Source organism: Trichechus manatus, unplaced genomic scaffold (assembly GCF_000243295.1).
Source record: "Trichechus manatus latirostris isolate Lorelei unplaced genomic scaffold, TriManLat1.0 scaffold00013, whole genome shotgun sequence".
Classification (NCBI taxonomy): domain Eukaryota; kingdom Metazoa; phylum Chordata; class Mammalia; order Sirenia; family Trichechidae; genus Trichechus; species Trichechus manatus.
In genome coordinates, this window is record NW_004443949.1 from 26,051,023 (window position 1) to 26,078,731 (window position 27,709).

Sequence of the window (27,709 nt, forward strand, 5' to 3'; positions counted from 1 at the left end):
GTTTTTTTCTACAGGCAACGGGACATCAAACATTTTCATAGACTAGCCAGACAGCAGAATGAAAATAAGGTAGAAGACAAAAACTCCAGTATTCTAAGATATTTTGCAACTCCTTTGTTTTAATACTACACGATATAAAAAATTACTCGTGGTATTACAGATTTCAGTTTTCCCTAAGTCAGTGAATGATTAGAAAACAGGTGTGTGGAGGGGAAATGGTAAGAACTTCCGTAGGATTGACCACCTTCCTTTTTTCTAAAGGGAAAGGTGAAATAAAGGACAGTCAACATCTCCTGGACTACAAAGGATCGGAGACTCAAGAGAATAAGCCCCAAACTTGGAAGCATAGGATGATTCCTTGCCCCGTGCAGAAAAGGACGGAAGATCGATCGCCGCAAACTACCTCGAAAGCTTCAATTATTCCACGTCGAAAGCTTCAACAACCGCCACCGCCGCCACTTGGAGGAGGCGACAGCGTCTCCAGTCTGCAGTTCAGGTTGCAGCCCCCCAGCAAGGGCTCTCAGAGTCAGGGACCGTTAGGCCCCGTAACCAAGACAACCACTTCCGCGCCTGAAGCAGAACGGAAGAAGCGGTAGGTTGCAAAGCCCACGCTGCCGGAACTCGGCTCTCCACGGTCTACGGAGGTTCGGCAAGCAATGCATACTGGGCGCTGGAGTCCAGCGGCAGGCCCCTCCCAGATAGGGGCGGAAACGGCCCCGGGCTCCGCCCCCCCCCCCCCCATCCCAGGTTCTTCGCCTTCGCCCAATCCTCACGGACCTCCAGAGAGCCAACCAACGTTAGTCTCGACGTTTTCCCGCGAGCGTTGTTTACCAATACCCTTGAGAGAGAAGGGGTGAACTTCGGGTTGAGGTATAGTTGTGCGAGAGCTTCTCTCTTGATTTTTTTCCGGAAGAGTACTGCCGAGATTCGGGATTCCGCGCCACGAGACAAAAATGCTCAAGTCCAAGACTTTCTTAAAAAAGACGCGGGCAGGCGGCGTGATGAAGATTGTCCGCGAGCACTATCTACGGGACGATATCGGATGTGGTGCGACTGGGTGCGCAGCGTGCGGACGGGCGCATGAGGGGCCGGCTCTCGAGCTGCAGCCCCAAGACCCGGCGAGCAGTCTCTGCCCACGGCCGCACTATTTGCTTCCTGACACCAATGTGCTGCTGCACCAGGTACGTTGGTGGATGTGCGTCGGACAACGCGGCCCTACCAGGATGAGGCCACTTTACTGATGACAGATAGGAAAACTGAGGTCCAGGGAGGAGCGTTTGGGCAATATGACATGCCTAGGGAAAGGTAAAACTTAACAGGAATCACGCCTCCTGTCCTCCAGCCGAGGTTCCTTTCCTTGTGCTGTTTTTTTTTTTTTTTTTTTTAAATCCCCTTGGGTCGTAAGACGTTTAGACACGTAATATCCTAACTCCTGGTGTCTCTTCTGCCTTAGATTGTAATTGCCTGGAGGCCGGGGACCTGGGCTTCTGTAGCCTCCAGCCTGCGACCCCCAGGCAGCTTGTAAGTGCCTACGAATGAAAACGATGTGGGCCAATGTATTTCTTTATTAATGGATTCAATTCTACCAAGTTTTATAATCGCTCTGTTTACGTGTGCCCTTCTCTAAAAGACTTGAAGGCTAGAATGACCGTTGTCAGTTTTTCTATAGCAAAACTTCTCGTTGGGTTAATGCATAGTTTATGTTTTTAAGATGAATGGGTTTTATGTTTGACTAAACAGTATACGACTTAATATAGTAAAACATTAACTTTTCATTTGTTTCTTTTTAAGATCGATGTTCTTGAGGACCCTGCCATCAGGAATGTAATTGTGTTACAGACAGTTCTCCAAGAAGTGAGAAATAGGAGTGCCCCCGTTTATAAACGAATCCGAGATGTGACTAATAATCATGAGAAGCATTTCTATACATTCACTAATGAGCACCATAGGTAGGAGGAAATTCTGTTAAATTTCAGAAAACCATAAAATTAGCTAAATTTGGGGAAGGATTCCTGGGAGTAATTTGTGTAATTGTTAGAAAGTACACAGAAAAGAATGCCAAGTGAACTTCGCTGAAATCACATAGTTATTGATGAAACCAAGCCTAGAATATAGGGATGCTGGCTTCTAGGCTACAGTGGGTACTTCTAGTTCCAAAATGTTTTTTTATTTTGAATTGGTTTTAGCATAAGTTGAGCAGTAGAATCTTGGAAGATGAGATTTGCCTAGGTTCCTGGGAGTACCGTATTATGTGAATAACCATCATAGGAATAACCATATCATATTTGTGAATAACAGTTATAGGAAAATAATCATCATAGGAATAAACTGTGAGGGTAAGTTTTAAAAATATAGAGTTATGCGGGGGGGAGATAATATGAAATTCCTTGGTTAAAAAAAAAATTGTTGTGATAAACTATATATAGCAGAATGTATTGTTTGTAAATGTACAATTTAGTGGCGTTAAGCATATTCACAGCATTGTACAATTATTGCCACCATCTATTTACAAAAATTTTTCGTCACCCCAAACAACTCTGTACCCATTAAGCAGTAACTCCCTCCATCTCCAGCCCCTGGTAATCTTTAGTCTTTCTATGAGTATGTATATTCTAGATGTTTCACGTAAGTGGAATTATACAACATTTGCCCTTTTATGGCTAGCTTATTTCACTTCGCATAATGTTTTCAAGATTGTTCCATGTGGTGGCATGCGTTAGAATTTTATACGTTTTTATGGCTGAATAGTATTCTGTTGTATGTAGGTATATTTTATCCATTTAGCTGTTGATAGATACTTGGGTTGTTTCCACCTTTTGGCTGTTGTGAGTAATGCTGCAGTGAACACTGATGTGCGGGTATATGAGTACTTTCAATTCTTTTGGGTAAACACCTAGGAATGGAAAGTTATTCTTAGTGCTTTTAAAAATTAAACTGATGTCTTATAGCTAATCATATTGTAATAGATGAAATTAAGAAATAGAATTCTTTGTTGTATTTCGGGTACAAGACTCTTTGTTTAAACTTTATGTTTTTCCTACTGCTAACCAAAAAGTTGGCAGTTCGAATCCACCCGTGGCTCCTTGGAAACCCTGTGGGGCAGTTCTACTCTGTCCTGTAGGGTCACTGTGAGTCAGAATTGACTTGACAGTAATGGGTTTGGTTTTTTGTTTATTTATATTTAGCATGTTACATAAAGAATCTATGGTGGGCTCTAGGATACTTCTATGAGATTAGATTAAAGTTTCTTAACCTCGGCACTATTGATATTTTGGAATGGTATAGAATGTTTAGCACTATCCCTCACCTCTACCCACTAGACGTCTGTAGCAAACTTCCTCCCCACCCCCAGACTTGTGATAACCAAAAATATCTCCAGACTTTGCCAGATGTCCCCTGGGGGCAAAATTGCCACCCAGTTGAGAACCACTGGATTAGATTGTAGATTTCTGGTAATGACGTTCCATTGGAGTGTGGAAATTTAAAAAAATATTTACTTTCTCCAAAAATCTCTTCTTTATTCTTATGTTTCAAATATTGCTCCTGTAAAGAATATTAGTAAAGCTTTTGTAAACTTCTTGTTTCTTAGTACCTTCTTGAAATACAGAAACAGAAACTTTATTTGATTTTCAATGCAGAAAGACCATGTTTTTGTGGAAAATGATCATCAGATTCCTAATGAGGGCTTAGCAGTTTTGTTAGGTCGTTTATGGTAAATAGGACTTGGCAATACTGAAGGTGACAGGAACAATCTTGGGAGTCCCAGGCAGATCTCATCTTTCAAGATTCTATTGCTCAAGTCATGCTAAAACCATTTAAAAATGTTATAACAGTGTCTTTGATGGCCTCAAAGTGTTAGTAGGTGCATTTAATGATGAAGAATGAAATAATTCTAAAAACTATAACTAAAATTTTAAAATTGAGTATTATTTTTAAGTACTAGAAATTATTATTATATAGAATATGGTTATTGAACTTAAATCTGGTTTTGAAGAACAGATTTAATTAAGTTTCCTGACATATTTTGGATTTAGGGTGGGTAGACATAGAAGGAATATGCAATCGTATCTGTGCCTGGTCTTTCGGTCTTTAGATAGGCCCTGCCATTTATTGAATCTTACTGTGGATAGTATACATCCATTATCTTTTTAATAACTTTGGAATCATATGGTCATAATCATCGAATCGTATTACTTGTAGTTTTTAGGAATTACAGTTAGTCTGCAGTTAGAAAGTGTAATCATTATCATAATGTTTTCTTTCAACAAAGTATGACTTAATGTCCCAACCTGGAATATAAATTTTGATCTTGAATTTTTCCTTTTTTTTTTCCACTTAACAACATGATTTTCTTTTCCAAGCAAATTGTTGTTTTAAAAATGTAACTAGGAGGATCCTATTTATTTCCTCTCTGAGGTATAATTCTGAATACAGTCAAGAGAAAAATACCATGATATACCATTGATTTTTAAGTTTAGCAGTTGTTAAGCATTTATGTCCTAAAAGTTTTTAAATATCCTTGTCTATTGATTGTTTTCCTTTTATTTCATTTTTTCCTCTCTTTACATTTAGAGAAACCTATGTAGAACAAGAACAGGGAGAAAATGCTAATGACAGAAATGATAGAGCTATTCGAGTGGCAGCAAAATGGTACAATGAACATTTGAAGAAAATGTCAGCAGAAAATCAGCTGGAAGTTATCTTCATAACAAATGACAGAAAAAACAAAGAGAAAGCCATAGAGGAAGGGATACCAGCTTTCACTTGTAAGTCTAAATATAGTAGTCGTTAGTGCATGTTTGCAAATGCATATAAAACTTACCAGACTCGTGTTCAGATGTTCACTGAACTAGTATTTGCATAGTCCTGTAAAACTTTGTAAGGAGCCCCTGTAGCACACTGGTTACATGCTCAGCTGCTAACCGAAAGGTCGGTGGTTCAAACGCACCAGCCACTCCATGGGAGAAAGATGTGGCAATCTGCTTCTGTATGGGACAGTTCTGCTCTGTCCTGTAGAGTTGCTATGAGTCAGAATTGACTTGACGGCAGTGGGTTTGTTTTTTGGGGGTATAACTTCATATGACATTTTTGCACTTTTTAATTTTTCAGAGTTTCTAGGCTAAGTGAGTTCTGGTTACTTTTCTCCCCACCATTTGTATCTGACTTAGCAAGAAAAGTTCATAGATATGCTTGACCATTGCCTCTGCTTAGACATGATCACATCGATGAATTTCCCCCCACAAAAGAAAATTGACAGACATATTGTCACAAACAGGATTACCCATGTTTTTTCATATCTGAGGAGGAAAAAAAACCTCACATTTATCAAGAACAACATAAACTTATTTTTCAGGTGAAGAATATATAAAGAGCCTAACTGCTAACCCCGAACTCATAGATCGTCTTGCTTGTTTGTCTGAAGAAGGGGTATGTTTGGGTTTGTTTTACTTTCTTTTTGAAAAGTGAAAATACTAAAATAACCACTTTGAGATATTAGGCTTATAGTTACCAAGTTTAAAAATTGGAATATTGGTGGGTATTTTAGTTACCTAGTGCTGCAATAGCAAAGATACAAGTGGGTGGCTTTAAAAAACAGTAATTTAGTTTGTCACAGTTTTGGAGGTTAGGAGTTGGAATTTCAAGAGAAAAATCATTCCTTGTTTCTTTCAGCTTTTGGCACCCCTAAGTGTTTCTTGGCCTTCCTTGGCTTGTAGATGGCTCCTTAAACAGAGTCCTCATGGATGTCTCTGTGCCTATTCTGCTCCTTTTCGTAGTAAGACAACACTCAGAAGGTTTAGGACCTACCCTAGTCTAGTATGACCTCATTAGCATAACAAAAGAAAACCTCTATTTCTAGTCAGGGTCACATTCACAAGTACAGGGATTAGAACTTCAGCGTATCATTTTGGGGGACACAGTTCAATCCACAACAGTGGATAAATTGGAATTAGAATAGAGTCGCTGTAATAGACTTACCAAAATGTCATTCTTAAGAGCTGATTTTGTGAAATAGTGTTGTTCGCTGATACAGCCCCAGCAACCTAAGTAGGATCTGACATATGGTGGCACTCTTTGTTGACTGAATGAATGATGTGTGAATAATTAGTAGATAGTTGACAAAGAGGAAGCAGCAGAACCTGACAGCAATAACAATAGAGGGTACAGCAGGCAGAGAACATAAAGCCCAAAGAAAGAGAAACGGAAGTCATAAGATGAGGTAGAATGGGAAAGATAATGAGGACCTAGAATTTATTCTGTAGGTCAGTAATTTTTAGATTAAGTTTTCGTTTCTCTTGGGTATCTGCCTAGGGATGGAATTGCTAGGTTATATGATAGCTCTAACTTTTTAAGGAATGCCAGATTGTTTTCCAAAGTGACTACACCATTTTACATTCCCACCGGTAATGTGTAAAGGCTCCAGTTTCTCCACATCCTTGCCATCACTTGTTGTTTGTCTTTTTGATTCTCGTTATCCTAGTGGGTGTGAAGTGGTATCTCATTGTGATTTTGATTAGTATTTCCCTAATGATATTGAGCATCTTTTCATGTGCTTGTTGGCCATGTATGGTGGTTTTTTTTTTTTTTTTTTTTTTGAGAAACGTTTATTCAAGTCCTTTGACCATCTTTAAAATTGGTTATTTGTTTTTTTATTACTGAATTGTAAATTCTTTATATATTCTTGCCATTAAGTCCATTATCAGATACAAGATTTGCAAATATTTTCTCCCAGGCAAACTTTTTTTGTAAAGGGCCAGATAGTAAAGCAGTCATCAACAGACACAAACAAATGTGTGTGACTGTGTTCCAGTAAAGGGCCAGATTTGGTGTACAGGCCATAGTTTACTGTCCCCTGATCTAGAGAGTGAGTATAGATAGAAAAGGGGAGAGGTTCAGGAACTGCGCCCTTGGGCACGCCAATGTTTGGAAGTCAGAAGCTTGAGGAGGAACCCACAAAAGAGATGTAAGAAGAACAGTAGGTGAGTGTAAAGTTCTTTTAAACCAAGTACAGAAAGAAGGAGGGGGTGATAATCTGTGTCAGATGTTGCTGATAGGTCAGATAAATGAGGACTAAGAACTGACAATTGGATTTAGCAACATGAAAGTTGTGAAGGGCCTATCAGAAGTAGTTTTGATGGTAATGGGGGGCAGAAGTCTGGCAGAAGTAGGTAAAAGAATGGGTAGAGAGAATTTAAAGACAGTATTGTAGCACTTTCAGTAGCTTTGCTTTGATGGGAAGGAGACAGATGGGCTGGTGAGCTGGAGGGCAAGTGAATCAAGAGAGGGTTGTTTTTGTTTTTAAGATGGGACTAAATAACAGGAGTAAATGTAGATAGAAAAAAGAAGAGGGCCTATAATTGAACCATGGGGCACTTCAACATTTAGAGATCAGGAGGAGAGTTAGCAAAAGAAATTAAGGAGGAACTACTGGTAAAAGACAGAAGCCAGAAGAACAATAATGGGGACTTTAAAGTGTCTCAGAAGGCAAGATCAATTTTTTCCACTCTGTTAAGACAGAATGGATCATTCAGTTTGCCAAGGTAATATGTTATTGTAAACTTGACAGTAATGGTTTCAGTGGACTGAGAAAGAATACTTGCAATGGAGTGAATTCATGAGAGAGTAGAAATAAAGAAGTAGATATACAGCAATTATAGACAACAGTTTTGTGGCATTTTGTTAAGTGGAGCAGAGAATCAGGCCAGTGTCTAGAAGGGGACCCAAATTGTATTTATTTTTAATAGCTCATATTATTATAATAAGTTTGGAGTCCCTGGGTGACTCAAATGGTTAAGCACTCAGCTCCTAACTGAAAGGTTGGCGATTCAGATCCACCCAGAGGAACCTTGGAAGAAAGGCCTGGCCACCTCCAAAAAATTACAGCCATTGGAAACCTTGTAGAACACAGTTGTACTCTGAAAAGCATAGGGTTGCCATGATTTGGAATCAGCTTGACGGCAACAGGTTTGGTTTTTTGGTATTATAAGTTTATGTAATGGTGGAAATGTTAGAGAGAAAATTTTGATTCTGGTGAGAAGATAATTGCAGGATAAAGTTCCTGAAAGAGAAGGGATAATATATGATGCACAAGTTAAAGAAATATTCAGTGGAATGCAGTGAATGCGTTGTTACAGGAGAGAAAGCTGAGGTTTTGGTATAGATACAAGATGATTGGCAGATTCAGTGGCGGGAAGACAAAATAGTTTTCTATGGCTTCTGATTCTCAGCATAAGGATTTAGGTCGTCATGTGAGAGTGAGGAGAGAAGACGGGAGTTGGAGAGTTTAGCACAAAAGGGAGAAAGTGTGAAATCATCTTAAAAAGTGTACAGTTATGGTGGGAAATTAGGAAGGACATTAAAAGAGCCAAGCAGGCAAGATTTTGGATATCGAGGTCTCTTAAGAATCATTAGAGGTATTGTGGTAGATCTAAAGCAGTTCCCAACCAATCTCTATCTTATTTAAAATGGTCTAGGAAAGAAATCACTTTTTTTTTTGTACTTTCAGTAGCCTGTCTTCTCATGGAATTGAGGCTTCATATTAGCCTCTACATCTCTGCCTGCTCACTTGATCACTGAGCTGTTACACATGTTTATTTTGGGAGGGATGAAGTGGAAGGATGTACAGAGTTTCTTAGTAACACACCGGTGGCTAAACTCCTAAATGTAATTTAAAAATGAACATATTTGTGTAAGTTACCCTAAGAGTATGAAACAGTTTTTTCTCGCTTTTATATTTTCTCAAATTTGTGGAGTTATTTATGCCGTAATGAGTTAATTGTTTTGTTTTGTTTTTAGTTCTCTGATAGTGGTAGTACTTGTATACTGAGTGTTCAGAAGACTTACTAATCACATCTTTTGATTTGCTTATTTCACAGAATGAAATAGAAAGTGGAAAAGTAATATTTTCAGAACATCTTCCCTTAAGTAAGCTACAGCAAGGCATAAAATCTGGTACCTACCTTCAAGGAACATTCAGAGCCAGTAGGGAAAATTACTTAGAAGCTACAGTATGGGTGCATGGAGATGCTGAAGAAAATAAAGAGGTAAGTGTGCAGATAAGTTCTGTACACACTGATATTCTTTTCATTCATTATCTTCTTTTTAATAAGTGTTTCAAAATGTGTATGAGAATTTATATTTATCTTCCCAGTTTATCATCTTGAAGGCAGTTATATGGGAGGTCATAGATAGTAGAGTTAATCACTTTTTTTGAAAACTGCTTTTGGAAGAAAAGTTTCTGTTAGACTACTTTTAAGAGAATAAATGTCTAGAGTCAGTCAAATAGTAAAAATGGATGCTTGTGTTTTATGTATTATGACTAGTTATGGTAAGTAGCATTTGCACAGCATGTAATTGCTCCCAAGTGCTCCACCTGCTTTAAAGCGAATAGCTGCCATTTTTGGAGTGATCACTATTTGCCAGGTACTCTTCTAACTGCTTTAAATGCTGCATTTTCACTTAATTTTCAACTCAGCCTATAAAAGTAGATACTCTGGTTTTCATTTTACCCATCAGGATCCTGAAATTTAGAAAGGTTAAGTAATTTTCCCAAGGTCTCTTAGTACTAGTATGTGTATCTATTTCCATGTAGTGGAGCCATGAAAACAGCCCATACTTTCTAACCCATGTTTTTTCTACTTGATATTTTGATATTGAGAAATTGAGCTGGGTTAAAGGGACTCCATGTATGTATATACACAGGAATGTATATGTAATCTGTGTATATATACACAGTGTATATATATGTATATATATATGTGTTTATATGTGAACTATATATATACAGACAAATAACATATATGGCGAAGAAATAGTGATGTATAGAGACATCAGAGTATATATAAATTTTATCTTCACATTATTAGTTTGTCGGTAAAAATATTTGAGCACGTGCCATTTGCTGTTTTCTTCAGATAATCTTACAAGGACTTAAAAATTTAAACCGGGCTATTCACGAGGATATTGTGGCTGTGGAGCTTTTCCCCAAGAGTCAGTGGGTAGCACCATCTTCTGTAGTTTTACACGATGAAGGTCAAGATGAAGATGATGTGGAGAAAGAAGAGGAGAGAGAAACCATTGTATGAAACTAAGCAGGTTTTCTTTTTTTGATCTATGTAGCTTTGTGTTGTTAATGTGTCAGCTTTGAAAAAGCTGAACAAGTTTTGTTACTTATAGATTATTAAATAAAATTCTGTAGGTTTAATACGTGTTATACACATAGTTGGGTTTTTTTTTCCTCTAAGTATTTAAGTAATTGCCCTTTAAATTAATAATGTTTTATTTTGCTTAGTTGAATGGATTTAAATATAAAAAGGCTATTAACTTGAGTATGAAACTGTAATCTACATGAAATTATGTATGTGATCTGATTTCGTGAGATCTAAGTAATTACAAATCTAAAATTTTCTGAAATGCTTTTATGTAATGTTAAAAATTCCCTTGGTATAGTAGATGTACTTCTGGACCCTTACAATTGTGTGTGTTTAATAATTGCTTCTCTGTTGCCATAGTATTTATTATGAAGGAAATCCTTTCAGTTGGTTCTTAGCAGTTAAAAAGTCTATCTGATATGACCTATTTAATTATTTCCTAATTTTATAATTACAAGATTATATAAATAATTGGAATTGGTAGTTCTTTTTCCATTGATTGTAGTCAGTACTCCAGGGTTTTATTATAGCATTACCTTTGGAGAGTCCAGACCATAGGAGAGTGTTAGAGGTGAAATATTACAACGTCCTGATTATTTCTAGTAATAAACACTATTTGGGTTTTTATTTTGGCTATAGAAGAGCATTTAAAGATGTATCTCTTTTTTAATGAATTGATAAAGGCTAAAAGGCAGCTAGTCATCCATGACCACACATCTGATGAGTACAAAGTAGTACTAAAGCCTTAGTTTTTTAACTCTAAAGCAGTATATGTGTTTTCGTCAATAAATCCTCATATTAAAACTGAAAGGAGTTGAATTCTGATGTTTTTATTAGGTTATTTGTGTTTTTTTTTTTAAATTGTTTTTGTATTGCTTTATTATCATGAAGCTATTTAGAATAGTTTGGTATGCTCTTGTCTAGAATTTTGAAGCATGAAGATCTCTTTAGTTTTGTGTCACAGTTTAATGCCTGAATGTATTAGTATCCATATACATATTCCACTTTTGGGGGGAAATTGCATCATTATAATCAGAGGAACAATAACTGAAGATTTTTATTTTTAAATCTCAGCTTAAGACTGCTGTAAATGAAAAAATGTTAAAGCCTACAGGTAGAGTTGTAGGAATAATAAAAAGGAACTGGAGACCATATTGTGGCATGCTTTCCAAGTCTGATATTAAGGAGGTGAGTAAAGAACATGTTGCTATGTAATTTAAAAAATGCTGAACATTTAATAGAACATAGCCCTCACTTTGTCCCCGTCCACCAAATTTTTTTTTCCTTCCCTTTGGTAAATTTCTTTTCCTTATCTTCTCTAGTCAAGAAGACATCTCTTTACACCTGCTGATAAGAGAATCCCTAGAATTCGGATAGAAACCAGACAGGCTTCTGCATTAGAAGGACGGAGAATTATTGTTGCTATTGATGGTTGGCCCAGAAATTCCAGATACCCAAATGTAAGCTTAAATTATTAATTTTATTTTAAGATATTTCATTAAATATTTGGCAATAAAATTACCTTTTAATGAAAATAGAACCTACTTTTGTATAGAATTTGCCCTGAAGTTTAGAAGTTTTTCACAGTGCTGCCTAATAAGTAGTGTATCCAATTTGAAAATCAATTTTATGAAATTCTAATGTAAATCAGATAGCTATTTTTACTCACATTTCCAAACAAATTTTTATTGGTCATAACCATGAAAAAGATGTTTAGTATCTAAATAAAAACCTGTTGTTGTCAAGTCAATTTCTATTCATAGTGACCCTGTATCTGAATAGGTATCTGAATAGATGCTAATAAATACATTTTGAAGCTACTGTATTTGAAGCACATTTTAAAGTTAAAAAATAATAGGAAATAAACAGATGCTTTGTGATTAATGAGATGGAATCGACTCCACTGTAACAGGTTTTGTGATTAAAGAACTGAATCCTCACGAAGTCTCCATGATAAATCACTTGAGAAGTCTTGTCATTTTCAGCTTTGAGTTACCAAGAGGTCATTTTTAAGAAGTTATGGGAACCCTTAGGTATATTAGAGTGGTGTATAAAGGCTCAGGAATTTGTAATAAAATATAAATTTTCAAACAAAAAGCTGTAAAATATACCTTCCTAAGAATACCTTTTGGTTTTAGGGACACTTTGTAAAAAATTTGGGTGATGCTGGAGATAAAGAGACGGAAACAGAAGTTCTGCTACTTGAGCATGATGTTCCCCATCAGCCTTTCTCTCAGGCAGTTCTTAGCTTTCTGCCAAAGATGCCCTGGAGCATTACTGAAAAGGTAAGTTGAAAAAAAATTCCTACAATGACTTTATAAATTATTGTATGCAAGCTAGTTTTGTTTAACTTCAATAAGTACTTTTAAATACGTAGAAACTAGTGTTTTTCCTCTCTGCATTTAGTTAGCTATAGCACTCTTCGGTACCACAGAAACCATTTGCTTCTTTATTGAAAGATAAATTTTTCTAGGGAGGAGATGCTAGAATATGTCAGGTTTTTCAAATGTCAGGAAACTATTACTAGTTACAAACCCTAATGTAGGATTATCACTAAGGAAATAAAGCTAGATTTATATGTAAATATTGTTGGTTTCATGAGAACTCTGTTGCAGTAGTACTGTCAAAGTAATTGTTTATTTCCTTATAATATGGCATCTTCTAGGACATGAAATACCGAGAAGACCTGAGGCATCTGTGCGTTTGTAGTGTGGACCCACCAGGATGTACTGATATAGATGATGCCCTACATTGTAGAGAACTTGAAAATGGAAATTTGGAGGTATTTGTATTGTAATGATTTTGTTATCCAAATACAGTTCTGGTTTTGAGTTTATTTTCTTTTGAACCAGTATAGAATTTGTGTTGTGATTCCTCATGCCAAGTATAGTTAGTTATAGCTGCAGGAACTGACAGATATATATCAAAGGTTGAAATGGTAGATGTGACTGAGTCCTTTTTCAATTTAGCTAAATTTCTTCGCAATAAAACTTCATTAATACAGTTAGCCAATAAAGTATATTGACATCCTTTTATTTTCATCTGTTTAAGGTTGGTGTTCATATTGCTGATGTTAGCCATTTTATTAGGCCAGGAAATGCTTTGGATCAGGAGTCAGCCAGAAGAGGAACAACTGTGTATCTTTGTGAAAAGGTAAATGATGAGTTGAATTTAAATTGGAATTTTGATTCGTACATTTTACTTTTTTTAAATACTTTTTTTATAACTCTATTTTTTTGTTGTTGGGAATATACAGAGCAAAACATACACCAATTCACTTTTCTATGTGTCCAATTCAGTGACATCGATTATATTCTTTGAGTTGTGCAACCATTCTCACCCTCTTTTTCTTAGTTGTTCCTACCTCATTAACATAAACTCACTGCCCCCTAAGGTTCCTATCTGATCTTTTGAGTTGCTGTTGTCAGTTTGATCCCATATAGGTAAAAGAGCATAATGCTCAAGGCAGACAGTCTTTCTAGTTAAGCTAAACTGTTGTTTGGTTTTAAGAAGACTTCAGGGGCTATTTTTAGTTTAAGGTTTAAAGATTATCTCGAGGCAGTAGTTTGAGGGGTTCATCCAGCCTCCATGGCTCCAGAAAGTCTGGAGTGCATGAGAATTTGAAATTCTGTTTTACATTTTCCCCTTTTGATCAGGATTCTTATATAGAATCTTTGATCAAAATGTTCAGTAGTGATAATCGGACACCATCAAGTTCTGATCTCATGGCAAAAGAAGCCATTGTTCATGGAGGCATTTAGCCACACATTCCACTTCATCCTCCTATTCCTGACTCTACTTCTTCCTCTGTTGCTCCAGGTAAATAGAGATCAATTGTCGTGCCTTGGATGGCTGCTTGCAAACTTTTTAAGACTCCAGGCACTACTTAGCAAACTAGAAGGTAGAACAGAAGCACTAAACATCTTATTAGACCATGAAACCGTAACCCTAAACCTATATGTGCATGTAGTTTATTTTTAGTAATAAAATTATCTGAGGTGTTTCCTGAAGAAAGAACAGGCTCAGAATTTAGTGAAACTTAGTGGATAACTGTTAAATTAATTGTGCAAGCTATTTTGTAACAATCATGGACACTTTTGAAATTTGAGCAGTCACAGTTTGGAATAGGTAAAGGAAATACATAGCATAGAATGGCCTTAAACCAGTGAAAATATTGCAACTTTTTTTATTACAGAGTGGACCAAATAACAGGTAGATAGAGGTAGTTGATATAAATTGTTGTGTTACATGTAACTCATAATTTATGGTTAACTAGCTAGAATGTATTTTCTGTTTTTTGTAAAGTTTAAGTCATGAATCTATTCCGTTGCAGTTTATCTTTTATTATTCTTTAAGTATGATCCCCATAAGCTTAAAGAGAAAAATTGTGAAAGTAGAGCAGAAAGTTAAGTTTAGTCTGTTACGGATTTGTTGTCAAAGTTCTTCCATAAATTTTAATGTCTCTCCTTTTTAGTGTTTTTTAAACACCATGTAGTTTGTATTAAGCCTTGGAAAAAGGTCCAATTATAGAGCTCAGAAGGCTTGTGGCAATTGTCTAGCACAAATTATTACACGGACCAGAGAGTTCAGACTTTGAAAAGACAACAAGGTGGTTAGTGTGGAGATAGGACTAAAACTTAGATCCACTGTTAAGAAGTCCAGTTTTCTTTCCTTCTATAACATTTTGTCTAAGTACTTTTCTAGAAACAGATTATTTCACATTTTCTGAGTTCTCCTGTTCACAAAGATCAAAGCACTCTTTCTTTTTCTTGTTAAATTAATATTATTTAAGAATAGAACTTCTAATAAAAGTATAGATATAACTAAGAAGTTTGCCGTCTGTTTTTATCTGTTACAGAGGATTGACATGGTTCCAGAGTTGCTTAGCTCTAACTTGTGTTCCTTAAGATGTAATGTGGACAGGTACTTATGCATGTTTTTTTAATAAGAACATTATATTTACTTCTTTAACTGATTCTCATTAACCAGTGCTGTCTACTTTCTCCCCATAGGCTGGCGTTTTCATGTATTTGGGAAATGAGTCATAATGCTGAAATCTTAAAAACAAGGTTTACCAAAAGTGTCATTAATTCAAAGGTTAGTTTCATGGTTAATCTTTATTGGTTAAAATCCTTGGTACTTCAACAGTGTTCCAGATTGCTTTGAAAAAGTTAGGCTTACTGTTAAGTAATTTTTTTCTCCAGTGTTGCTGCAAAATCGGCTTTTTTTTTCCAGTTATCTGATTAATTCTTGGTATTATTCAAAACTTAACCTTCAGTGGCAGTTGTATTCAGAAACTTCAAAAACTTTAAAGTACTTGAGATGACCAAGTAGATAACTGTAGATCCTAACTCAGGAACCCCCGTAATTGAATTTTGCCAACTTACAAGTGGTTAGAAGTTAAGGTAGACACCATGTTCTTTGTCTTCACGTTTTCTAATTGAAACAATTCTATAAATCAGCTGAATTTCAGTAAAATTAGCCTGAGATCTATGTTCAGACAGATTGGAGCCAGTTGATTTTTCTTTTCATTTTTAGTACTTTTCCCGAGATTCCTTACATTCTCCTTCATTTTGCCCTAAGTCTGCTTCTGAGGTTTGCCAAACCCCCTTTCTTAATGATCCTTATTCCAAACTTACATACTTTTTCTTTCTCTTTGATGTTGTTCTTTCCATTCTGATCAGCGTAGTGGTTGGAAAGAAAGCAGTGTTAGGCTGACAGATAATGATGTGTGAATAGGTTAAGCCTTCTGAGATTTGTGTTTTTTTTTAATAGGGATGAGCTTATAAGTTTCCTAGACTTGATCACTGTAACAGAATTACGTGGAAAAAATATAGTGAATATAACAAAACCTTTTTTAGAAGAGGAGCCCTTAGTAATTGGCTCTCCCAGGAATCTTATCTGACCTGGACATATCTCTTCTGTTATTCCTGATTTGTTTTAGTTCTGAAGCTACTTTAAAAAAAGTTAAAAAAAATAGTGGTTTCCCATGAGGAAGTAAATAGGAATGAAACCCGTTGGCGTCGAGTCGATTCCGATTCATAGTGACCCGGTAGGACAGAGTAGAACTGCCGCATAGGGTTTCCAAGGCTGTAAATCTTTATGGGAGCAGGCTGCCACATCTTTCCCCCATGGAGTGGATGGAGGGTTCCACCTGCTGACTTTTCGGTTAACAGCTGAGCGCTTAACCACTGCACCACCAGGGCTCCTTAAATAGGGACAGAAACAGGTATCTGTAGATTTGCGTTGTTTGTCCTTGGAGATTGCTTCAAATATTTTCTACTACAATGCATCTCATTTTTAGGTACTTAATTTTACGTATTTAATAGGTTTCCTGCTGAATATGATACGAAGGGTTTCACTTTACAGTTGTTACCCGAGAATAGATCTAACTTGCCTTCATATTTTAACATTACCTAAATATTTGTACATTAATTGGAATGGGAAAGTAATTAAACCTTAAGCATTTTTTGTCATTAACAAAACTGCCATTTTACTTATAAGTTTGCTTGTGTGGTATAATGTCTTAGATAAGAGTTAATGGACCAGAAATGATAGATGCGAAGTATAAAATATATAGCTGTGAATTCTTCTTTTGTTATTGATTTTAGGTTTTTTGAAATTATGGATTTCATGTAATGGAAGTATAAGAGTACAGTTAACCAGTTTTATCATTTATAAGTGTTGTTATTATGGTTTCTCTTTTAGGCTTCTCTGACATATGCTGAAGCTCAAATGAGAATTGATTCAGCAACCATAAATGATGATACTACCACTAGTCTTCGTGGGCTAAATAAACTAGCTAAAATTCTGAAAAAACAAAGAATCGAAAAAGGGTATGTTTCAAAAATATCCGTTAAGATATGACTTAATTCATTTATCATTGTATTAAGGTAATTTTCACAGTATTTTAAGACAATTTTAAAAGTTTTATCGTGGACAATGTTGACTTATTTATTAAACTGAATAGAGATTCTAAAGTAGAGACATCAAATTTCTAGCTGCCATTTAAATATTAGCAACTTGATTCTGAACTGATGCTTGTTCAGAGGTTCTGTCCTTGTAATTTGTTGTGCTAAAAACAAGTATGTTTGAGTTAAACGTCTTGAAGAAATACCAGAAAGACAAGAAGTCCTTAAGACTTTTCTGTGGATTGTTTCTTACTTTAATTAGAAATTAGGTTCCAGATTGAACATTGGTCTTCAGATGTTTAAGTAAATGTAGATGATGTCCTCCTTGTGTTTTAGAATTGGAAAAGATTTTAGAGTTTAATCCAGTCTGTTTGTTTTTTAAACAATTAGAAGTTGCAGAGCAGTCTTCCCAAAGATCTGATAGGTAGTGGGAGGCTTGGGTCTTTTAGCTATTATATCATGGCATTTGCTTGTCTAACTATAAAAGGCATAAATTATACTAACCCAAACTTCTTGAAGTAAAGTGACTAAAACAAATTTAGTTCTTGAAAGTTAGATATCAGAGGAAACCAAGTACGAGTCTTTCAGATGTTGATATCACTCTCTGGGGGCTCAAGAATAGTTATTAAAAATGTTTTCGTTGGGTAATGCAGACTCTAGTTTTGTGCTGTTTCATAATGTGTGGCTGTTTAAATTACATAAAAAATTCAGTTTCTCAGTTGCAGTAGCCACATTTCAACTATTCAGTAACCACATGGGACAAGTGGCTACCATATTGGACAATGTGCATATTGAACATTTTCATCACTGCAGAAAGTTCCATTGGATAGTGTTGCTATAGATTGTTATGCTGACCCATCCCTGTCCCCTCTGTCTCTCCACTTTTATGTGAATTTTTCATATGATCCTAAATATGGAGGTTGAAATTGTATAAGGATCATTTGGATAAAGTAAAACCCAATGAGAGTTATCAAGCCAAGAGTAAAACTGTTTCTCAAGCTTGTCATTTAGATGTGAGCAAGATTAACATAATTGGATTTTTAAAAAAATATTGAAAGTTCTGTCTCGCTGAATTACTCAGCATTTACAGATCTGTTTTGTTCAAGTAGGATGAAAAATACTTTCTTCTTAGATTGTATGAAAAGAGACACATATTTGTAACACATGAAATGGCACATTGTTCAAGAAATGTTTATCAAGGGTTTACAGTATCAGAAGAAAGTTTGTGTAAAGATTTTTTTTAGAAAATTTGTTTTAAAAGTATAGTCAGTAAAACACATTTTGATGCTTTTTTTTTGGTTAAAGTAAGTGATGTTTGCATTTGTAACATAGCTTCTTATCATTAGGGCAAGGAAGAGTTTTTTTTTTAACTTCAAAAGCAGTCTGTATTTTTAATTTTCTACATAGTAGGTCATTGACTTACAACACATATTAAATTTTCTCAGTCTTAGGGAGAATGGAGAGGATAATCAGTAGAAAAAATATGATATCTTTTGCCTTTCTAAAGAGGAGTACAGTAAAACCTGCGAAAGCTGGAACCTGTGTCTGGTGGAAACCTGACAGAGAAGGAAAACGCAAATATTTTCCACTAATAGAAAGTAATAGAAAAGTTGTAGGACTGCGCCCTGTCAAAAGCAGAAAACTTGAGAGACTCAGAAAAACAAGGCAGTCCCATCGAGTTCCGGCTTTCACAGGTTTCTCTGTAGTACACTGGATCAGCATAACATTTTAAGCATTCTCTGAAGAAAACATGATCAAAATGTTGATCAATACTCATTGTTTTTTAGGTCAACATGTATTAATAAACACATTAAATGTGACGCAGAACTTCGTTTAAAGTATCGTAAGGCAAGAGGGGTATTTGTTGAGATTCTTTCTCTAGTATTCCTTCTGCAGCCCTTCTAGTAGAGATGAGGGGTCGAGGAACAAAAGGACTCAGAATCTCAATTTGCCCTGTCTCATTTCATTTTTTCACCTCCATTATTTGTCCTTTCTCCATGATTGCCCAGCCTCACTAAAATTCTTAGTTTTTGGTTGATTAGGAGCTGATGTGGTAAAAGTATCAAGTGTGAAGAAACATTAGACTTAACTAGTCTGTGGGAATTTGCTTTTCAAAGGAGAACTTGACATTTCATTAAATGAATTACCTTTATCTGACACGTAGACTTCAAATATCAGTAACCATCAATATTCGTAACATATTAGTGATAGTCGTGTATCAGCTTTCTGTTGGTTGAATCTACATGGAAGAAGTTTTTGAACTGAGGATCTTCTGATGTAACTGCTCTATACATGGCAGCTACCGATTTTGCCTCTCTGCCCCCCCCCAACCCAATACGTTCTTTTCATTAGTAAATACACTGGCAGTCACCTTTATTTTTAAAATTGATTACAAACCCATGTAGCTCACTAAAAACTCGTAGTTTGGGTACAGAAGATATTCCAACTGAGAAACATAGGGACTAAGATTTTTGTTGTGTTGCTTTTGTCCCTTTCTTAAGTGCATTTGAGGTCTGTAAAATATTAAGCTGTTCGTGCATATAGAACATAAAACTTAGCAGCTAGTCATAAAGCCTTAAGAACAACTGATACACACTTGCTGTAGTCATTTTCAGTTTTAAAAGAATCATTTCCAAAATTCTGTCTGTTATTGCCTAACATGACTAATTTACCTCTTTAAATTTTATTTAGGGCTTTAACTCTTTCTTCCCCAGAAGTTCGATTTCACATGGACAGTGAAACTCATGACCCTATAGATCTGCAGACCAAGGAACTTAGGTATGTCATTTTTGTGATGTGCGGTAGATAAGATTATAGATCTTAAATGTAATGTAGGGTATAATTTCTATAGATTTTCTTGGCTTACAAAATATATAGAAAATAAAGATGATCTCACTTTTTAGTTTTTTTAATATGTAAGACTGGGATCAGTATTATAATAGAAAAATTTCTAATTTGAATTGGCTTGTCTTGATGAATGGTATGTTAGAACTTTTATGGTAAGCAAAAGAATGCCTTGCTTAATTAAGTGTTTAGTGTAGGTTATACTGTGGTAGGATAGGAAAATGATCAAGACTCTGAGCTTTGAAGGCAGACTGCCTAGGTTTGGATCCTACTTCTGCCACTCACTGCCTGTATAACTATGGACAAGTTATTTGAGTTCTCTGGGCCTCAATTTAAAGAGTCTTGGTGGCACAATGCTTAAGCACTCAGCTGTTAACCAAAAGGTTAGCAGTTCGAACCCACCCACCACTTTGTAGGAGAAAGATGTGGTCTGCTTCCGTAAAGATTACAGCTTTGGAAACCCTATGAGGCAGTTCTACTCTGTCTTACAGGGTTGCTATGAGTCGGAATTGATTTGATGGCAGTGGGTTTGGTTTTTTTGTATGCCTCAACTTATTTTTCTGTAAAATATGATTGATAATGGTACCTGTCTCATAGGATGTTGTGAAGAGTGTTCAGATGTTAGCTATTGCTATATTATCGTTTTATTGGTTTTTAAGATTTAGGAATCAAGAATACTTTTGATTAAATCAGAGTTTAGGCCTCTTTTCTATGCTTCTTTTTATATAAGGTAATTCTGAAATTAAACATGCATTTTCACTTTTCTAGTAGACTACCAAGGGTTAAAAATGGGACTATAGTCAGGTGTCTTAGTTAGGATCAACCAAACCCGTTGCCGTCTAGTCGATTCTGACTCATAGCGACCCCATAGGACAGAATAGAATTACCCCATGGGGTTTCCAAGGAGCAGCTGGTGGATTCAAAGCACTGACCTTCTGGTAAGCAGCCGTAGCTCTTAACCACTGCGCCACCAGGTCTCCTAGTTAGGACCAGTAGATGCTATATTGCTTTGAAGCTAAAATAAAAAATACTATAGGGAGAACTTCTGTGAAAATATGTCTAATGTTAATATTAGCAGTTAGCCCAATACTGGGAGCCTTTTTGGGAAAAATACTGAATCTAGCTTTGCCAAAGTAGAACGTTGCCCATTTCTTCTTATCGAAAGAAAAAACACGCTCCTAAGAGATTTCCCCGTATTTTTAAAGATGTGAGTGGAGGTCTTCCTAATATTTTAAAAATTAATGTACTTTAAGAATCTTGTCAAGAACTTATAGGATGCTACTATTAAAAATGGAGTCCCTGGATGGTGCTGTAAATGGTTAATGTGCTTGGCTCCCAACTAAAATGGAGATTGAGTCCACCCAGGGGTGCCTTGAAAGAAAGGCCTGGTAGTCTACTTCTGAAAAATCAACCATCAAAAGCCTACGGAGCACAGTTTACTCTGACACATGTTGGGCTCGATGAGTAAGAATCAACAAGAAACTGGTTACTATTAAAATTGGAAGCATGAATGAAGTATTAATAATCCATGTTCAGTTAATTGGGAGAAAGAAAGCCCTGTATGAAAAGAAGGCAGATCACTTACTAAATTAAACTTTGAATGTACATAGAATAGCTATATGAAATAGAATGAAAAGCAGTGTCATGGTGGTTAAGAGCTTTGAAGTCAGACTGCATGACCTTGGATCCTCATACTACTAATAACTGATAATGGGCAAGAGAGTAGTGTTGTTCATGCTCAATTTTCTTATCTGCAAAACAGAATTACTATGTAGAATAATATATATATGTAAAACCAAAACCCACTGCCATTGAGTAGATTCCAACTCATAGCAACCCTATTGGACAGAGTAGAACTGCCCCATAGGGTTTCCAAGGAGCACCTGGTGGATTCGAACTGCTGACCTTTTGGTTAGCAGCCATAGGTCTTAACTGCTACGCCACCAGGGTTTCTATATATATATATATATATATATGTATATATATATATGTACATACGTCTATATGTGTATGTATATGTATGTATGTAAATTGTATGGGTGTATGTACGTGTATGTACACACATAATATAAGTAGTTCAATGTCTGTGCCATAATAAAGCATCCAGATTACACCAGTTTCTGTTGAGTCAGTTCTGACTCACAGCATATGATAAATATGATCTCTTAATTCTGGTGATTTATCGGTGAAAATTTTAATTTGTTAAGCCTAAATTTGTATGACCTACATGGCTTTTAATTCTTCTTGGTAAACTTTCATTTGTTGATTTAAAGTTAAATAAATCTGTGGATTTTGTCCAGTGAAAATGCTTACATTGTAGAGTACACATACTACCAGAGTTGGTAAAGCTTCTGTTTTTGAATGCAAATTGGAAAGCTGCTTCTAGCATTAGATTTAATCACACAGTAGATACATAATAGTGATGGTTACCTTAGTAGCTGAGAAATGAAAAGAGCCATAAATCATTTAAAATGCACATGTACACATACACACATATGAATGTTTATATAGGAAATGCTTCCTTTATCTTGTTGGTAAAAAAGGTAACCTGTACATAGATAAGAAATATAAATTCTCTTTCTTTATTAAATACTTTTTCCATTGACAGAGAAACAAATTCCATGGTGGAAGAATTTATGTTACTTGCCAATATCTCTGTTGCAAAAAAAATTCATGAAGAATTTTCTGAACATGCTTTGCTTCGAAAACACCCTGCTCCTCCTCCATCAAATTATGAGATTCTTGTTAAGGCAGCTAAGTCCAAGGTAAATTCTTATGGTTTGAAAAATCATCTGTATTTGTGTTGTGATCTACCCATTGCACTGAATAGTTTATATTCATAGCTCAATAAACGTTTTATTGTTTCTTGAGGGAAAAATATACCAGTAATTGTTTTGATTAAAAAAGATCATTTAATTTAGGTAAAGTCATTTCTGCCCACATTGAAATCACTCTGCTTAATAAAATTCTTTAATGTTATTTGTACCTCAACTAAGGGCACCCTCTGCTAAAGCCAGATGTTCCAGACTAAGTTATTTACAGCGTCCTGGAAATACTAAGCTCTTCATATCTCTGTGCCTTCACACACATTCTTTATGCCTGTGTTGCTTATGGCTTCTGTGAATGGCCTAACTTCAGAGATTTACAAGTAATCTGTTCTGTTTCCGCTTATCTCTAGCTCAAGCCCCTTTATATCATGTACCCAAGAAAAATCTATTTACTGGATGCATGGGAAAAGGAAAAATACAGAAAGGGCACCATTTACCAGCTACTTGCATCTCCTTGCCTGTAGTTCATTGACTTTTATTTAGTTGGCTTTTTCTGGATTACCTGTTCAGGCCCCCTCTTTCCTGTCTAGAAGAAATCTGGAAGGAGTAATGTTGGCTCTAAGAGTATCATTCTAAAAGGATATTGTTGACCTATGATCTTGGCTCAGACCTTTATGGTGGGCGTAATCTTACCATGTCCATTAGAGCAAAATCAGTTTCTCCCTCCTTGCTCCAAGGCTTATATTGTAAATGGGGAGATTTTCTCTCATTGTCTTATTTGTTCCTGAGACTTGGGTGAAAGGAAGAGTCAAGGATTTTTGACTCGTTTATGTAGGACCAAGAAGATAAGTTTGATTAATCAGAACATCTTCCTTCTTTTGACTGAGTTGTAGTGACCAGTACAGTTTTGTTTCTGGCTTTTACTTCTACTTTGAAGGGAAGGAAGACATCTGCAGAGAAAATACCCAGTATCTAGACCTGCTTTGATTTTCTTATCCCGACAAAGACTAGGCAAACAAACTATAGACTGAGAAATACCACTACTGCTATCCTCATCCTTTTTCCTTTTGAAACTTCTTCAGGAAGCATTCCTGACTCTTATTGAGATTAGGTGCTGCTGGCTGTTTGCCTCCAGAGGATCCCATGTGTACGTCTGTCTTAAAATTTACTACACGCTATGGAATTACTGTCCTTTCACCCACAGGAATTCCTTGAGGACAGGGGGACTCAAAAAATATTTGTTGAAAGAATGAATAAAGGAACAAACAATAACAAACTCAGTGTAGATACTTGAAAAGTATCTATGTGTAGGTACGTGGTATACATATGGGGAAAATCATAAAAAACAGTAAAAGTGGTTTTTGCCTCCCCGACACTGAGATTCTATCCCGTGTAAGATAGGTGAAGTACTTTTAGCTCATTATGTATTAAAAATAAATTGTTAACAATGAATTTATTTTTCTTTTTTAAATAATTGAGCTTGAGCAGGTTTTGTTCTGAAATAGTAAATTCCTCGTCCTTGGAAAAATTTAGGCAGAGGATGATTGATCAGCTGACAGAGCTGTAGGAGAAGGTTTCTGCTTGGATGGGAAGGTAGACTGAATCACTGATTCCTAAACTTAGCTTATCATCAGAATTGCTTGGGAGCTTTATAGAAAGGATTTATCCTGGAAAATAGATTGACTAGGTCTAGATTTGGACCTTGGAATCTGTTAAGAAAAAGTTCTCCACAGTGTTTGTAATGTAATTTTAACTGTATATTTTTGGTTTGTTCTTAAATTCTAAAAGAAAAAATCTCCCCCAGATCATTTCAGTGATCAGGTTTGCGAACCACCAAATTAGATGACACTTAAGGTTTCTTCCAACTTCAACATCCTATAGTGGGTTGAGGGAGCTAGAGTTACTGTGCTAATATTTTATGTACTATTTTTTTGGATGTCAAGAGAATATTATTAATCTCTAATGAAACAAGTCTTTTGGAGGGTGTCTTAGTCATCTAGTGCTGCTGTAACAGAAGTACCACAAGTGGATGGCTTTAACAAAGATAAATTTATTCTCTCACAGTCTAGTAGGATCCAAGTCCAAATTCAGGGTGTCAGCTCCAAGAGAAGGCTTTCTCTGTTGGCCCCAGAGGAAAGTCCTTGTCACCAGTCTTCCCCTGGTCAAGGAGCTTCTCAGCACAGTGACCCTGGGTCCAAGGGATGCGCCATTTTCCTGGCTCTTGTTTCTTGGTGGTATGAAGTCCCCCACTCTCTGCTCACTTCTCTTTGCTTTTATCACTTGTAAGATAAAAGACGAGGCAGACCACATCCCAGGGAAACTCCCTTTACATTGGATCAGGGATGTGACCTGAGTAAGGCACCTCTTTAACATAACCCAATTTTGCTTCATTAACCACAGGCAGAGATTATGGTTTACAGCACAGAAAAATCACATCAGTAATGAAACAGAGGACGACCACACAGTACTGGGAATCATGGCCTGACCAAGTTGACACGTATTTTGGGGGGACACATTTCAATCCATGACAGAGGGACTGATTGAAATACATGATTTATGTTCTTCTGACGGTGAACTAAGGGCAAAATATTAGTGATTCTCAACTGAAGCATGTAAAATAATCTGGGTAGCTTTCCAAAAGTACGCCTCCTTAGGTCTCCACTGACAGAGTGTGTACGCATGTGCATGCCTGTGGGAGAAAGGAGTACAGGGCTGGAGTAGGACAGGAAGTGTATCAGAAAACTTGAAGAAGTGACATTTAATCTCAAATCTAAAAGAAAAGTAGGAGCCTCATAGACCATAGAGATCTGGGCTTTATCAAAAAGCAGTACTTACCACTTGCTTGGCACTATCTACTAAAGCTAAAGGTATACCTGCCCTGAGACCTAACTTCCCACTCCTAAGATAATACCCAAGACAAATGAGTGCATACATTTACCAAAAGACATGTATGAGACTATTCTTAGCAGCTTTAATCATAATAGCCAAAAACCAGAAACACCCCAAATATTCCACAAGAAATTGGATGAATTGTGATATATTCATACAGTGGAATACTCGTCAGCAATAAAAAGCAAAGAAAAAAAAAAAAAAACTACTGCTATACACAATTTGGATAAATCTCCCAGACAGTATTTATAGATAAAAGAGGATGTGCTATATGATTCCATTTATATGAAGTTAAGAGGTCCAAGAGATGATAGAAGTTAGCATAGAGGTTCTTTCTGTCTGAAGAGGGAGTCTTTAGTGGAGTTTTGTTTTTGACTGAGAAGGGACATAAACTTTCTGGGGTGCTGATAATAATATGTTTCTTAATAAGGGGGTGGTATATGCATATGTATATCTGGGGCCCTGGTGGCTTAGTGGTTAAGAGGTTGGCTGTTGACCAAAAGGTCAGTAGTTCGAATCCACCAGCTGCTCCTTGGAAATCCTGTGGGGCAGTTTTACTCTGTCGTATAGCGTTGCTGTGAGTCGAAATTGACTCGATGGCAACAGGTTTGGTTTTGGTATATACATATGAAAAAATTCATTGAGCTGTGCATGTGCACTTTATGCGCTTTACTGTATGTTATACCTCAAAAGCTTTTAAAAAGAACAATGGAAATCCATCAAAGAGTTTTAAGCAAGGCAAACAATGACTGGCTGCAATGTGGAGAGATTGCTTAGAGGAGGCAAGAGTGGGTGTGGTGAGATCAGGTAGGAGTTTAACATAGCTTAGTTGAGAGATGGTGATGGTCTATATTAGGAAGATGGCAGCAGTGAGGATGAAGGGAAGTGGATGGATTAGGGAAATAGTAGGAAGTAGAATCACCAACACTTGATGAATGTGTAGGGTGAGGGAAACAAAGTATGGAGGATGACTCCCAAGTTTCTGGCTTGCTAACTGAGTGGACCACTTTGCCATTTATTAAAGTACAAGGAATATTAAGGAAGTAGTTTTGGGGCTAGGATTATACATTCATTTTTAGACATGCTGAGTTTGAGTACATGTAGGATATTTAAGCAGAAGATAGTAAAGGGTTGGATGTAGCAAGACAGGGACTCAGAAAAGGCATTGGCCTGTAGAATCCTTGGAAAGAGATGAGCTCACCTAGGCAGAGAACAAGTTAGATACAACTATTTTTAAAGAAACTTAGACATATCCATGTTGAGAGCAGAATGAGTATTTAACATTGTTGGAAATATTCTGTGTCACAAAGCTTAAAGAATTTCCGGCACTTAATGATCAGGTAGTAGAGGACTCAACAAGAGTATCTGGGTAGGAAGAAAGCTACATGAATGGATGAAGGGAAGCCACCTGTTGTTACCGAGAAAAAAAATCATGATGCTTAGGAAGCGTACAATGGGCTTACAGACATTTATTGGTGAAAAAAAGAAAAGAAAATGTGTGAAGTGTGTAAATAATAGGGTAGATGAGTTAATTCTATTACAGTTGCAATATGAAGAGTTTTTATATAAGACAGGCTTCACCTTTTTCCAGTACTTCTCTCCCCAGTTAGGTTTTTTAACTATACTAATCTGAACAATTGTATTTTCATTGTTTTAATCTATTAAAAGTTTATGACTTAGTATTTTTAGTCTGTTTGTCCTTCAGTACCTTTAAATGCTTTTAAAAAAATTAACTTTAGAGTTGCATGAAGTAATCATTAGTTTTTAAGAATTTTTAGTTCTTAGGTTAAGGATAAAAGGCATAAACACTGATTATCTGGTCAAAAAAACTATTTGTTCAATCTGATTGGTTACATTTTGAAGACAGGATAGGCTTGATTTAAAAATGTCTAATATGGTGCTTTTCCCCTCCTGTTCGTCTACAGAATTTGGAAATTAGGACTGACACAGCAAAGTCTTTGGCTGACTCTTTGGACCAGGCTGAATCTCCTACTTTCCCATATCTAAACACTCTGTTAAGAATATTAGCCACTCGCTGTATGATGCAAGCTGTTTACTTCTGCTCTGGAATGGATAACGATTTTCATCACTATGGCTTAGCTTCCCCAATATACACACATTTTACTTCACCCATCAGAAGGTACATTTT

General features: G+C 36.3%; 2 protein-coding genes across 7 annotated transcripts in view; one reads left to right on the forward strand and one right to left on the reverse strand.

Moving 5' to 3' along the window:
• The window catches only part of PIBF1 (progesterone immunomodulatory binding factor 1), a 264,067-nt gene extending 263,477 nt beyond the window's left edge, over positions 1–590 (reverse strand). For all 4 annotated transcript variants that reach the window (XR_002823191.1, XM_023726735.1, XM_023726736.1 and 1 more), the window contains exon 1: positions 404–590. The gene's annotated coding sequence lies outside the window, so the exon portion shown is untranslated. The remainder of the gene's footprint in view (positions 1–403) is intronic.
• A 218-nt stretch (positions 591–808) lies between these two features.
• DIS3 (DIS3 homolog, exosome endoribonuclease and 3'-5' exoribonuclease) overlaps positions 809–27,709 on the forward strand; it is a 29,372-nt gene continuing 2,471 nt past the window's right edge. The window contains exons 1-18 of one of the 3 annotated variants that reach the window (XM_004371426.3): positions 1,066–1,305; positions 1,454–1,521; positions 1,792–1,949; positions 4,573–4,766; positions 5,354–5,427; positions 8,874–9,041; positions 9,912–10,076; positions 11,223–11,336; positions 11,471–11,608; positions 12,287–12,433; positions 12,814–12,930; positions 13,200–13,301; positions 15,007–15,071; positions 15,161–15,245; positions 16,857–16,984; positions 19,751–19,837; positions 22,512–22,668; positions 27,486–27,700. In XM_004371426.3, coding sequence (XP_004371483.2) covers positions 1,287–1,305; positions 1,454–1,521; positions 1,792–1,949; positions 4,573–4,766; positions 5,354–5,427; positions 8,874–9,041; positions 9,912–10,076; positions 11,223–11,336; positions 11,471–11,608; positions 12,287–12,433; positions 12,814–12,930; positions 13,200–13,301; positions 15,007–15,071; positions 15,161–15,245; positions 16,857–16,984; positions 19,751–19,837; positions 22,512–22,668; positions 27,486–27,700 — 2,201 coding nt within the window. In that variant the 5' untranslated portion in view covers positions 1,066–1,286. Of the gene's footprint in view, positions 1,306–1,453; positions 1,522–1,791; positions 1,950–4,572; positions 4,767–5,353; positions 5,428–8,873; positions 9,042–9,911; positions 10,077–11,222; positions 11,337–11,470; positions 11,609–12,286; positions 12,434–12,813; positions 12,931–13,199; positions 13,302–15,006; positions 15,072–15,160; positions 15,246–16,856; positions 16,985–19,750; positions 19,838–22,511; positions 22,669–27,485; positions 27,701–27,709 lie in introns of all 3 variants that reach the window. The other 2 variants (XM_004371425.2, XM_004371424.2) reach the window with 2 other exon arrangements.